The sequence below is a fragment of the Rhinolophus sinicus genome, linkage group LG13, assembly GCF_036562045.2.
Source record: "Rhinolophus sinicus isolate RSC01 linkage group LG13, ASM3656204v1, whole genome shotgun sequence".
NCBI classification, from domain to species: domain Eukaryota; kingdom Metazoa; phylum Chordata; class Mammalia; order Chiroptera; family Rhinolophidae; genus Rhinolophus; species Rhinolophus sinicus.
This window is the reverse complement of record NC_133762.1, coordinates 35,942,746-35,957,875: the sequence shown is the minus strand read 5'-3', so window position 1 is coordinate 35,957,875 and position 15,130 is coordinate 35,942,746. Positions and strand designations below refer to the sequence as shown.

General features: G+C 36.1%; 1 protein-coding gene across 6 annotated transcripts in view; it reads left to right on the top strand.

The window, feature by feature from the left end:
* PHF20 (PHD finger protein 20) overlaps positions 1-15,130 on the top strand; it is a 116,270-nt gene that overhangs the window by 60,016 nt on the left and 41,124 nt on the right. For 5 of the 6 annotated variants that reach the window (XM_074317600.1, XM_019733056.2, XM_074317598.1 and 2 more), the window contains 3 exons: positions 593-706; positions 1,386-1,574; positions 2,095-2,274. In XM_074317600.1, the coding sequence (XP_074173701.1) occupies positions 593-706; positions 1,386-1,574; positions 2,095-2,274 (483 nt within the window). The remainder of the gene's footprint in view (positions 1-592; positions 707-1,385; positions 1,575-2,094; positions 2,275-15,130) is intronic. The other variant, XM_019733064.2, reaches the window with a different exon arrangement.

Genomic DNA, 15,130 nt, shown 5'->3' with positions numbered 1-15,130 from the left:
TTGGAGCTGGATTTGCTAGTGATCAGCAGCCTTGCCTGGAACACTGACTACCAAATAACGTGGTCTCCTGAGACTTTTCTGGAATTGTTTTTAAGAGATTATAAATATTGACATTCTTTTTGGTTCCTCAAAGCTAGGACCAATGCCAAGCTAACTAATTTAGCAAGTAGAGATTGGAAACAATAGTCAAGCTGTAGTTCCAGGGAACATATTTTAGGAATTAGCCTGCATGGTGGATTTCCTGAGTATTGATGAAAAGATTTGATGTTGATAAAAATGATTTTTCTATTGCTCTTGCACCTTCATGTTGAGGTACAGTGTTTTAAAGAGAGGGTTTCAGGAGAGAGGTATATGACTAGAGCTGGGTCTTAAGACAGACCAAGAAAAAGAGATTTAGGAAGTCAGTCTGCAAGGTGTAAGTATCTCCTATAAGGAAGTACTTTCTCACCCATTTCACTTTTCTTTTCACTTAATTAAGAAAGCCTCTTGGTCTGTTTATCACGCAAGGATCTCTGTTATTTATATATAATAACGAGGATTGGACACTAAGAAATTACACGCCTTTTTTTGTGTGGTTTTATTTATATTGTAGCTGTGGATTCAAACTCTCAAACTTTGCAACCAATAACATTGGAGTTGAGAAAACGGAAAATATCAAAAGGAAGTGAAGTCCCGTTAAAACGCCCTCGGCTTGACAAAAATTCACGTGAGTCTTCAGTTTGTGTATGTGTGGCTAGAACTTGACGTGGATTAGGTTAGCCTCCCCTCTATCCCTGTAGGCTCTAAGGCTTGTCCTTAATTGCAGGAGCTAGTGTGTGTGGGATGTGGTTGGATTAGAAGAAGTTTTGCTAGAAGAAATAAATCTCAGAGCACAAACTCCATTACTGTTGGGTTCAGCAGTGTCATCTACATACCCATAAACTACATTTGATTTGGAAATTTAATGGCTTAGGAAGGGATGGATTTCCTATGATGAGTGAAACTTTGAAAATACTATTTATTGATTTTTTAAAAAAGTAATGCTGTTGGCTCCAAAAAGGATTTGTGATGGCTCTAAGCTTTATAAATCTTACTGACTTTCAAAGTTAGTACATAGACTTTTATATTGGGAAGCCCCAACATAGAACTTAGTTTTTAAAATTGGGACATGATCTTGGCACATATTTTCAGACCATGAATCCTTCAATAAAGAAAATTCTGTCCTGGCAGAGAGACTGTGCCTTTACTTAAAACTGTAAACTAGGAAAGGACATTTCCTTTTATTACTGGTCTAATAGTCCATAAGTCTCTGTAAAGCCTGTACAGAGGACAGCCAGTCCAGAAATCTGTAATAGTAGAGTTATTTCTTCTGGTCTCTTGACTACAACTCTCTTAATGGTTTATAGCCCAGGAAAAGTCAAAAAACTACTCAGAAAACACTGATAAAGACCTATCGAGGAGACGGTCCTCCAGGCTGTCCACTAATGGGCCCCACGAGATCCTAGATCCTGACTTGGTTGTATCAGATTTGGTTGATACAGTTAGTACTGGTCCTTTGCAGCACACATCATCCAGTACCAAGGAATCTGAAGAAGGTGAGTCAAAGTCTGTTCTGGAATTGTCTTGCCAACCTGATGCCTGTCTAGTGACAAGCAATCTAAATCGTTGTCTACTGCCTTCCACAAGTTTTAGATGGTCTTGAAATCAAGTTATTGAATGGGCTGCAGTGTTTCTTATATTGTTCTTCACTGATGGTTCAGTAGACAAGCTTGAGATTGGTTTGCTTATGTATGTCTGAATGTGGGGTTGAGGTGTGATACTTGAAGAGCCCTGCCCCTGTCTCTGTCTTTCTGGTGCTAATTCACTCCAGTGTCTTTGCTTTTGTTGTTGATGCTTTTGGCAAATCCTCCCTTCATTTTAGCCTCTTATTAGCCTCTTTCTTAAGATGCTCACAACGCTGGCTGTATGTGGTGGAACCTGTGGATATATTCTTGTATTGTGTAAGATGAATGGCTTCCTCTAAAAAGTCCCTGGTTTTCTTAGTCTGCTGAGATAGTTTTGGTTCCTAGATTATATACATGTATATGTTTCCCAAGTTTTCTTTTTTCCTTCTAGGTCAGTTGAAATCTCCCTTGGAAGCTGGCCAGGTCTCATCTGCACTAACTTGCCACCCCTTTGGGCATGGAGTGGGAGCTGCAGGCGCAGAGTTGAACTGCAAGTCAATGGGAGAAAACGCTATGAAAACAGAACCGGCTACTCCTCTTGCTGAGTTACAAGAGATTTCTACTGTGGCAGGTTCATATTTAGAGTTAACATAATTCTCTTCTAATATATACTTTTGCTTCTGCTTTGATTCTGAGCTACAATTAATGGACTTTTCTAATGATGTTTTTCCACCTTTTATTAATAATATTCCCTTATCACTTTAATGTTATACCCTTTTCATTTCTCATATTGCTAATTTGTGTTTTCTTTCTTTATTAGTATTGCTAGGAATTTATCAATTTTGTTTGATACTTTCAAAAAACCAACCTATGTGATGTTCTCTATTTGTCTTTAAAATATCATTGATTTCTATTTCTTCCTTTAAATTTTTCTACAAACTGAGGTCATTGATTTGAAGTTATAAATGTCCCACCAAGTACTGGGATCTTGTATTTTCATTTTCATTCACTTCAACTATCTTGTGACTTCTTTGTTGATCATGGGCTACTTAGGAAGTAACTCATTTCTAAGTATTGGGGTTTTTATAGATACATTATTGTTACTGATTTTTAATGTAATTCCATTGTGCTCATAGAATGTACTGTGTAGGATTTCAGTCTTAAACTTTGCTGAGACTTATTTTATGATTTGTCTTGGTGAATTTTCTATTATATATGCACTTGAAAAAAATCTGCCATTGTTGTATATCTATTCTATATCTGTCAAGGTGTTTGATGGTGTTTTTCTGATATATATCTCCGTTGATGTTGGTTTTTTGTTTAGTTCTATCAGTTAGCAAAAGAGGAGTGTTAAAACTCTCTTAACCATGGTTGTAGATTTGTCTATTTCTCTTTTTAAATCTGCCAGTTTTGCTTCATGTATTTTGAAGGTCTCTTATTAGGTGCATACACGTTTATTATTATGTCCTTCTGATGAATTGTCCCCTTTGTAATATGATATATCACTCTGTCTTTGGTAATAGTATTTGACTTGAAGTTTACTTTATCTGATACTAGTATAGATACTCCAATTTTCTTTTACTTACTATATGCATGGTATATCTATTTCTATCACTTTCTGTCAACCTAAGTGTGCCTTTAAATTCAAAGTGTATCTTTTGTAGATAGCAAATAGTTAGGTTTAGCTTTTAACTGCAATGTTTAGTCATATTAAGTGTAATATGGCTGCTTTTAGGTCTACCGTTTGCTTTTTGTTTTCTGCTTATCCTTTCTATGTTTTATTCTTTTTCTCCCTTCCTATATTTTAATTGAATACTTTTTAAGAATTCCATTTTAATTCAGCTATTAGGTTTTATCTGTACTTACTAGCATTTGTTTTAGAGGTTACCCTAGGAATTGTGATATACAGAGGGTGCTAAAAATATATATACACATTTTAAGAAAGGAAGAAAACTGTATTAAAATTGTAATGCTCAATATATACCGATAACAGAAGATAAATACAAGTCATGTTTGACTCTGCAGTTACAAGAGGTGCTCAAGTGGTTACCATCAGCGTAATTTTAATGCAGTTTTTTCCTTTCTTAAAATGTGTATACATTTTTTTGTCACCTTCTGTATGTCCTTAAGTTTTCGCAATTTAATTAATGTTGAATCACTTTATGTAAAATGTTGCATAGTTCCATTAACTCTCCCTCTTTATGCTCTAGTCATCACATGAATTATATCTGCATATGCTATAAAATCCACAATACAGTATTATAATTTTTGCTGTAAACAATTATATATTTTAAAGAAGATAAAAGAGGTAGTCTTATTTATATACATATTTACTATTTTTAGTGTTCTTCATTTCTTCCTGAAGATTTCTTTTCAGCCTGAAAAATGTCCTTTAATTTTTCTTGTAATACAGGTTTCCTGGTAAAAAATTCTCTTGGCTTTTGTTTATCTGAACATGACTTTATTTAACTTTCATTCTTGAAGGATATTTTCACTGGATATAAGATTGTGGGTTTCGTTTTTTTTCTTTAAGTACTCTAAAGATGTTATTCATGGTTCTCTGCCCTCTCTTATTTCTGGAGGGAAGTTAGTGATCATTTATATCATTGTTACCCTGTTTGAAATGTGTTGTTTTCTTTTTGGCTACTTTCAAAAGCTTTTCTTCTTATTTTTGATTTTTAGCAGTTTGACTGTGATGTGTTTAGGTTTGTTTTATTTTTGTATTTAACCTGCTTAAGTTTCACTGAGCTTGAACATGAAAATTGATGTCTTTCATCAAATTTCAGCCATTATATCTTTGAATATTCTTTATTATTCCATTTTCTCTGTCTTCTAATTTTGAAATTTACATTAGACTTATGTTAGGCCTTTTGGTATTGTTCCACAGGTCACTGGGACTCTTTACTTTTTTGTTTTTTTTCAATCTTTAACCCTTTCTTTTTCAGATTAAAAAATTTCTTTTGATCTGTTCTCAAATTCTTTTCTTCTCTCAACTCCAATCTGCTGTTAAGCTTGTCCACTGAATTTTTTGTTTTGATAAAAATATAGAAAAAAAAAAAAAAGATCACCCCCCCCAAAAAAATTCTAGAATTCCCTTTTTTTCTACATTCTCTGCTGAGATTTTTCAGTCTGTTTATTCATTATGAGCATTTTCAGATTGAATAATTTATTTTAGTGTTTTCAGCTCCTCAATTCTAATCTGCTTTTAAGCCCATCCACTGAATTTTTATTTTGATACCTTTTTAATTCTAGAATTCCCATTTTTTTTCTAAATCTTCTGCTGAGATTTTCAATCGATTTCTTCATTATGAGCATAGTTTTAATAGCTGCTTTAAAGTTCTTGTCTACCAGGTTCAATGTCTAGATTATTTTGAGGCTAATCTTCATTGTTTGACTTTTGACCACAGGTCACATTCTTCCCTTTTCTTCATGTCTAATATTTTTGGATTGTATCTTGGGTACTGTGACTGATACGTTGTAGAGTTTGGATTATGTTAGGTTCCTTAAAAAAAGACTGTTTTCTTTGTTATAAAGGGCAATTAGTTTGGCCAAACTCAAACTCCAAATTCTTTTCCTCTGCAATGGGCAGCAGTTGAAACCTCTGTTCAGTTATATTTGCCTTAGTTGGGCTGCTTGAAACTGTGTACATTCAGAGATCAGCCAGAGACTTAGGCAAAGTTTTTATGCAGAAATTGGGGCCACCCTTTCGTGGCTGTCTTCTTTCTAGGATTTTGTCCCTCACTTTCCAGTAGTTGTACTGAACTTTATCTTCTGTTTCTTCAATCAATAAGACTAAAAGTTTCTGAGTTTTAGCTACTCAGTGCTACTGACTGGAACCTGACTTTAGGTGAAAAACATTAAAAAATGGGAAACTCATCTAGTGCCCTTCTCTATTCCAAGTATCTGACTCCTGTTTCCGCCTGCGTTTTGTTGCTCTTCACTGCCTTTAGATATTTGGGGTTTTTTTACATGTTTTTTGTAGAGTTTATAATAGGGTTGCATACAAAAGTGTTATTTCAATATGAGTGATTCTACCATATTGAAAAAGAAAACCCTATCTTATGTTAACAGACAGCTTTAGGAAGTTATGCACATTTATGAGCACATAAGGGAGGGGTTTTTTTTCTCTCAAGTAGTGATTGCTTGTTGCATTAATACCTCTATGGATGTAATTGGTAATGCATACTCTTAGTTTTACTGATGGTGGTGGTAACTGGTCAGAGTCCAGGCTGGTGCTGACCGTGATTTCCTTTTAAAGTGAAGAACATCTAAGCCCCTTGTATTGTGTGTATGTATATTTATGTTTTATTTTCCTTAAAAAAAGCAGTATGAAATAATACATATTGATCATAAAAAAGCCAAACAATATGGAAGCATTAGGAGTAAAAGTGAAAAGCCTCCGCTGTATCGCTCCTTTCCACTGGGGTAGACCTCTGTTACTAGTTTGTGATTTTTTTTTTCTTCCAGACCCTTTTCTATATACATTTACATAGGTAGGGAAGAAATTAAGGTTTTATTATTTCTAAATATAATTGGGTTCTTTTAGTCTTATTTGGGTTAATTCTAGGCTTGTTGTTCTCTATTTAATTTTACAGTATTTTTTGAGATCTATTCATGGCAGTGCACTGTCTTACTCTTTTTAGTGGTTGAATATTTGTCTCTCGTAAAAATGTTCCAACATACATTTAACCATTTCCTTTTTGATGGACATTTAGGGTATTTCTGAGCAGTAAGTATTTCAAATAATGATAGAGTGGTATTCCTTGAACATGTATTTTTAACCACTTGGTGAATAGCCCTATAAGGATGTTTCAGTGAGTATAAGTGCTGGATTCAAAGGGAATGTACATTTTAAATTGCACTGACAAATCACCTCCAAAAAAACCATCCCACTTTATAATTTGACCAAAAGTATGGTCTTTTCCCTTACATCTTTACCATCTATGGCTATTACTCATCTCTTAAATTTTCTCTAATTTATGTTAAGATTGGAAACAAGATTTCATTTTTTGAGTTCTTTTTTTAATGAAATAGAAGTGTTTTCCATGTGTTTATTGAATATTTTTATCTGTTTTTCTGTGAACTGTCTTTTCTTACTCTTTGCCCACTTCTTGTTGGGTTGTTTTTACTATTGATTTGTCACATTTTCTTTGTATATTATTGATACTGATCCTTTATCTTTTATATACATTGTATTATATTTTCTCTTGGTCTATCACTTGTCTTTTACTTTTATTATTGTATTTCATAATAGTGAAATTAAAAAATTTAAATTACTGTCTTTTTTCCTATTTAAAAAATGTTACGATCATAATATGAGTGCAGTCGCTATTCACATGTATTTTCCCATATTCTAAACCCCATATTTAAAAAGTCATTTTAATTATAGTATAAGCCACTCTTTAAATATTTTGATGAGGTTGTCTGTCTCCCACCCATAGCTCATGTCCCATGGTTCTTGATTAACATCCATCTTTAAAAAGTTTTGTGAAGTTTAAGTTATCACGAATTGAGAAGGGTCGAGTAGGGGAGCAGGGAATTAGTGTCGGTAAATTCTGGCATTTTCTAAATATCCATGAAAGTTTAAGGCCTTGTAGGATAGCTTCCTTCTAGACTCAGCTATATTCTGGACTAAGGCCAACTTAACTGTGGGAAGACATGGCCTTATGGGAGAGTTTATCCATAAACAATGTGTGGAATCAAATCTCATGAGATATTATTCATTACATGGTTCTGGACCTGGGACATTTTCTTTGGTATATATGGATGGTCTGTAAATTTCTTCCTTCCCAGTATGTAGAGAGGTTTGTGGGTACCTATAACCCCAGAGGACAAATTAAGCAGCTTGTGGAGATTTTTGTGGGTTGCTTCTTGTTCTCTGGGGAAGAATATGCCGGCAAGTTCTTTTACAGAGCAACTCGGGGAAATACTAAAGGTGAAATGAAATTGTCTTCCGGCAACAAGGGCATCATCACACGTGAGAGGAGGTGCGGCACATGTGGTTGTGGAGGTCGTGGCTGCACATCTTTTTTTTGCTCAGTTCAGTTACAGCATCCTGTGAACTTCCTAAGTACCAGGGCCTGTGCTAATAAGCATCACTGATACGAGATCAGTCAGATTTAGTGCTAACCAAAGGTATCTTAACTTGGGAGACTTGACATTGAAGCTGAATCTTGGTGGATGAATAGCAGTGTTCCACGAGTGACAGATGGGGCTGGTATTCTAGCAGAGGGAGCAAGATGACCAAAGGTATAGCGCATTTCCTCGTAGGCTATTTCAGATGCAGAGAAGGTGGTCGAATATTTAGTGATTCTGTATTTTGACACTACATACTTGCGACTTTATTTAATATTAACTGTCATGAAATCTATATCCTCAGTTGTGTTACACAAATGTAAATCTAATTTGTATATTTAACAATGAATATAAGATTTGAGATTTTTTTGCCTTGTAGAAAGGCAAATTCCAAATAGTAATTTAAATTATAAATAGAAAATTTTGCATTGTTAAAAGGTTAATGGTATTTAAATAGTTTTGTTTTTAATGTGACTATTTATAAGGCTTTTACACCATAATGTCTACATGTCTACAGAATTGAATACTTCTATTTGGATGATTTCAATTTTGAGGGGAGGGGTAGATTTTTTTTCTTTTTGTCTTGACAGATGCCATGTAGTTAACATAAATACTGTAGCAGAGCAACACTTATAAAATAGTGAACTGAGAGTTCTCAAGTATTCACTCCTGGCTCATTTTTGGTGCCATTCGGTTGGTCTTTTGACCCAGTGGGTCCAGAGTGTTGTAGCTCAGCCTCCGGGGCTTGTGGGTGCAAGTGATCTCCCTTTTCTTGCCGAGCCTCCTCTCGGTGGCAGGGCTCCTCTCCCCCCAGCCTGCTTTTCTGTCATGTGAGAGGAATTATTAGAGTTGATGTACAGATGAGGTGGAAATTTATTCTCAGAACGTAGTTGTCTGTTTTGGTAGGGAGAGCTCTAGCTGACAGCCACGTCCCTTAGAACCCCGCAGACTAAGCTCTTCATTATGTTGTCTTCAGGGTGGTGTTATGTTAGACCTCACCTGAAAATGGCGGTGAATTATTCCTACTCCACTAGAAGATATGCTGTGCAGGAGAGACGAGTGGAGACTAGGCTAGAGGCTAAACGCAGCATATTTTGTGGAGTCTTGGGCTACCTCTTTCCAAAACACTCACATATAATATCTGTCTTGTGTCGGTTAATTTAGTTGTGTTTCTGGTTTGTGTAGAGGACAGAAATAAGGTAAAGTGAGGATGGGACAGTCTTGGGAAAGGATGGTGGTAAGATTTCATGTCTTTTGCTTCTTTAGGTTGCACAGAGGATTTTCTAGGGAATAATCCTGAAACCACTACAACTAACTGAAGCGCTGCTCATTTTCCAAGAGAGTTTGAGGAATGGTAGCGGTCATATTACCTTGAGCCTGAGCTGGGAGGACTAATTGCAGCATGCAAGCCCTGACTGTACTCTTGAAGTAGGCTCTAAGCTATTGGCCTTGTTGACTTAAAAGCCAGAGGAGAATCCAGTTGAAATTGTTCTACCTGGGTAGGCATTTATTTATGCTGTAAAACAGAAATTAGAGTAGATGCCCTTAGAAGTTCAGAGATCTCAGGTTTTTCTCTAAATCTGGGCCCAGCCTATTGACCATTCACAGATAACCAGGGCTGTTAGAAAATGGACTGCAGTCCATTCGTTTTAGTCAACAAATTTTAGCAAGTGCCTACTAAGTGATAGACTCTATTCTAAGCTGTTTCATTTGTGAATGTTCTACATGAAACACAGGTTAAACAAGAGAAGACCTAACAGAAGTACAGCCTCAGTGTATATACAGGGGGTGCCAAAAAAATGTATACACATTTTAAGAAAGGAAAAAACTGTATTAAAATTATCCTGTTGGTAACCACTTTGAGCACCTCTTGTAATTGCACAAGTCAAACGTGACTTGTATTCATCTTTCATTTTGGTATATATTGAGTATTACAATTTTAATACAGTTTATTCCTTTCTTAAAATGTGTATACATTTTGTGGGCACCCTTGGTATGTATAATTTTATTAAGTACTTATTAGAAATGGGACACTTTGCCATGTGGTCTAGATCAATGATTTTAACCCATGTGTAGTCAGTTATAAAATGAATAGGAAGTTATTTGTCAAAGTATCAAATGTTTACAAGTGATTTACTTTAAAATTAACCAGAGTAGTTTCAGACTAATATCTATAATAGTTTTCGCAAACGACTTTGAAAACAACCAGGTCTGTGTAATGCTACAGTACTTTAGCTTTTATGCACTTGTGTTCTCTATGCTTTCTTGACAGGAGAGTCATAGGGTTATAGCCATTGTATTCTGGGAAGCTGTGTTGTCTATGGTCTGCCATCAGGCGTGTGCTGTGGTGGAAAATTGGTTGAGAATTCATTGTTCTAGGGGTTAGAGAGATGAGTGAGACATCTGGTCAATGCCTGTCTCGGTCTTTTTGTCCAGAGGAATGAATAAGACTGCAGGTACCTGTAACACGAGAGAGATAAAGTAAGGTGGTGTCATGAGAAATACTTAGAACAAAAGTATGGAAGAGAAGACTGACAGTGATGTTGTCTGCCTGCCACGTGGATGTTGAACTCAGGACTCACTTGTTGAGCCCAGTAATACATGCCCAGGAGCTCTGCTAACTGTTGAATACACAAAGATGAACGGGGCGCTCTTGGTCTTTGTGTTCATTAAATGCTTTTTGGATCTGACTTTGGGAGAAAGGTGAAATTTAGGTTGATGGTTTGGGGACATGGGTGGAAGAAGGTGGTACTTGCGCAGGGCCTGTAAGCAGTTAGGCATTTGGAGGTGGACACAGAGCAGGGTCAACAGCATCATCAGAGGGTCTTGTCGGAGGCTGTCGGGTGTGCTTTCTGACTTAATTGCAGGTTTCCGGAAGTGGGTTAAGGCTGAGCAGGGAAGTTGCTCCCAGACTAAGGTCAGTGGCTTTGAGGAGTTTATGGAGCTACTGAAATTGCTTTGTTTGTAGGACAGGGAGAGAGCCCTGAAATGTTGGCTCTCTGTGTTGTGTCGGTAAGGTTGCTTTCCTCCTATTTAGCTAAGCTGTGGCCTAAAGATGTCTTAAATATTTTTTCTGAACTGTTTGCCGACTTTTACCCTTAAATACTTTGGTATATATTTCCTAAGAACAAGGACATTCTCTTACATTACCACAATGTGATTATCAAAATCAGGATCTTATTTAAACTTCACCAGGGATTTTGTTGGTAACTTTTACCTCATTTATGGAAGTGATCTTGTCTTCATTCATTTGGTACCTTACTTTTTTATATTTATACATTTGAAAAGAAAGCTAGAAAATAACAAAAATAAAACTAGCAGTCACATCTCCCACTGCGCAAAACTTTTGGTATTTGTTCATAAGTGCCTGCAGTGGGCCTGCTTCTTCTGGCCACCTGCTACCTCTCCAACTTCATCTTTCCTCACTCTCCTTCCTGTTGACTGTTCCAGGCACGTGGCCTCCTTGCTGTTCTGCAAATACAGCAGGTACACTTGCGTCTCTGGGCTTTCATTCAGCACACTTTTATTGAATACCTTTTATTCCCAACCAGAGCAAACAGATCCATTGGAAAAGTTATTTCATCAGTTCAGTAGTAGGTAATATTTAATTCATTGTGCCATTTCCTCAACAGTGACTTGAGCATTTCTTATGTACCACAACTTTGAGAGGGAGAAAGGAAACCTGTAGAGAGTTAGGAAAATACACAAAAATGAATAAATTATCTCCTTGACTTTAGGGAGGATTTACTTATAAGAATGGGTTGTCCTACATATTTCCAGTTGATAAATGTTGAATAGCATTATTGATTGATCATTGCCCAGTTTAAATATTTCTAGATCTGTCATAATGTTGACAATTCTTTTATCCAAACAAAATTTTAAATAAGTCCTGTTTTTTAATACAGTGATTCTTTTTCCAGGATTCCTGTTGGATATGGGGATTTAAAAAACTCAACATATATGGCCAAATAAAGAATGTTTTGAAAATTAATGTGAGAAGGTATTTTTTTGGTACGTTTTCTAAGGTATTACAAGTTAAATCACATCAGTTGCTCATTAATTTCTTCATTGAAAAACGTAACATGGCAGGAATTTAGTAATCTCAGACTTTGTAGATTTAGTATCCTCATCATTTTTGAGCCTGATAACAATAGCAAGTTTTGTTTAATGTTGATTTTTAAGTGAAATTTGATTTTTCACAATCAGAACACCAAGGAATTACTAGATCTTTATAAGTACTAGTTCTTGAATTTTCACAACTACTCTCAAAGGCATCTGAGATCCATATTTTAAAAAGTATTTTATAAAGAGTCATGTTGCTGTTTGTTTTTCCTATAAATTTCAAAACCAATACATGCTGGGAAAAATTAAAACCAAGTAAAAGAAAAAAAAAAGTGAAAAGTCCTCCTTTTATCACCTTCTCATTCTCGAAAGAACCATGGTACAATTTGGTGTGTAGCTTTCCACCCTTCCAGTCATGGATCTGTGCATATGCAAGCCTATATACACTCATATAGCTTTAAAAAAACACAACAATAGAATCATATTCTTGTGTTATTCAATGGATTGCCATTTTCATTTGTGGTATTTTCCCATGCCAGTTCATATCTCTTTTCACAATTGCATGTAATTTATTTCCTTGTATGGGTATTTCATAATTTATTTAACTATCCCCTGCTGACAGACATTTAAGTTATTTCTAATTTTTCACTATTAATTCTTCCTGTTTTATAGGCAAAGAGCCTAATACTTGGCCAAGAAAGAGTGACTTAGCCAGAGTTGTACACTTCTTTATAGCTGGTGATGCAGGGTCTCTGACTCCCATGCCCCGAATGAGTGCCTGATGCCATCTGTTGAGATGCCGGCTGCTATAAAATGAAGTGAAGTGAACACAATCCCTGCCTTTAGGGAAGTTGTACCTATGTGATGTATAACTCCCACTGCTCTGTGGGCACTTGTGAAAGCGTTGTGTACACTCTGAGTAAGAGGCTTATTAAGTTGGGTGGTCAATCTGGAAGAGCAGTGTGGGACAGTGATGTCAGTACGCCAGACACGCTGGTGCCTTTGGAATTCTCCAATTTGATCTGGAATCTGAATGGTGTTCCTGGTGTTCTTTTGGAACAGGGCTTAGTGGTAAGTACAGGACGATCCAGAAAGATTGCTGGGAGAGAAACAGGGGTTGTTGAGAACTCATCCACCAGGAATGTGTTTTGTAAGTAAGCAGGAAGGAGGGCGGTATCATCATCAGAAACATCCAGCAAGGCCCCTGGAGGCCAGGATGCTTCGGTGTTTAGTCATTGTTTAGTGATTGTTGTCCTAAGCTGGTGCCTGTCATGGAATTTCTAACCTGGTTTGGAGTCACGATCTGAGAAATCAGTGTGAAGGAGGCGCTTGGGCAGCAGGAGGAGACGCTAGGGAAGGCAACACGTCTAGTCCAGAGGAGAGAGGAAGGATTAGCTGTTCTAAACGCAGCTCTGGCATTTGGGGCAGCTCTGCCATCTTGTGGAATAAATGCTCAGTGATTTTTGTGAGGGCTGAGTGCAGACATTTGCAATCTAGGGGATGGCTTTGGCAAGGTTTCTTTCCTCCTACTTGAATATTCTGTGGCCTCAAAATATTTTTCCTGCATATATTTTTAAGACGTTTTTATTTTGAAATAATTTCAGACTTATAAAAAAGGTTGCAAAAATAGTACAAAGAATTTCTGTACAGGCAAACCTCTGAGATTTTGCGGGTTCAGTTATAGGCCACTGTAATAAAGCGAGTATACAATAAAGTGAGTTGTAATCTTTTTGCTTGTGGAGGGTCTTGCCTTCAGTTTGTAAAAAACGCAACATCTGTGAAGTGCAGTAAAATGAAGCGCAATAAAACGAGGTGTGCATGTACGTCTTTAACCAGATTCCCCACTTGTTAGCAATTTCCCATGTTTGCTTTTTTGTTCTGTTTTTAAAAAAATATTTCTTTCTGAATTGTTTACAGATAAGTTGCAGACCTTTACCCCTAAATACTTCAGTGCATATTTCCTAAAAACAAGGACATTCTCTTACATTACCACAATATAATTATCAAAATCAGGACCTTATTAAAGGTTTGTCAGTTATTATAATAATATTCTTTATAGCAAAAGTGGGAAAAGCATTATTTTTCCTGGTCGGATCCAGTCCTAGGTGACACATTGGATGTAATTGTTTTGTTTCTTTAGTCTCCTTTCATCTGAAACAGTTCTTCAGGTTTTGTTTGTCTTTCATGACCTTGACATTTCTAAAGAATAAGATGTTCCTCAATTTGGGGTTTTCTGATGTATCCTCATGATTAGATTTAGATTACTCACTTTTAGCAGAAATAGCATATAAGTGATGTGTCCTTTTCAGGTGCATTGTTTCAGGAGGCACATGATATCTGTTTGTCCCATTTATTGCTTGATGTTAATTCTGCCACTTGGCTAAGGTAGTAGCTATCGGGTTTCTCTGCTATAAAGCTATTATTTTTCCCTTTGTAATTAAAAAGTGTCTTGTGAGAGAATACTTTGAGACTGTGTAAATATTTTGTTTCTTCATTAAATGTTGCAGACATTTTAACATCCATTGATATTGCCTGAAACAACTATAAATATGATGGCTGCCAAATGGTGATTTCTAACTCTCCTCATTCCTTTTACATTTATTAGTTTGTATTTTATTGTAAGGAAGAGCTTTCCCTTTTTTATTTATTTTATTTATTTATAGCCACATGGACTCATGGATTCTTACTTTGTTCTATGAGTTATAATCTGTTAGTATCATTTACTTATTTTAATACCCATATCGTCCCATATTTGGCCAGTGGGAACCCTTCAAACTGGTTCCTATGTCTTTATCATAATTGAGCACTTACTTACTTTTTGGCATAACAAGATGTTCTAAGCTCATCTTATACTTATCCAATCCTGGATTCAGCTATTTCTCCAAGAAGCCATATATTTTTTTTAAGTGGAGAATTGTATTTGGAAACCGAAATCTGGGTGCTAGGTGTGCTCCTTGTTTTGGGGTATACAGAGAAAATGTGGAAGTTCTTCTTTACCACCTGCCTTCCTAGCCCAAGCCCCTCTCCAGAGGTAACTACTGTCAACAGTTTGATTTCTATCCTCTGGTTTCCTTTCTGTGCAGTTTTACAATGGAGTTGTACAGTACGTACTGGGCAATTTCCTGTTTTCACTTAACATTGTATCTTGAGATTATTCGTATCAGTAAGTACAGAGCTACTTCATTCTTTTAAGTGGCTGGTTAGAATTGCAAAATGCAGACTTCCCATAATTTTTTTTAACTGTTCCACTGTGGATATTTTGATTGTTTATTTTTTAATTCTAAGCATTTGAGTGAACTTGCTGTGAATATTTAAAGCTGTTCCTGTTTCTCTTTGATTGCTTTTGTTGC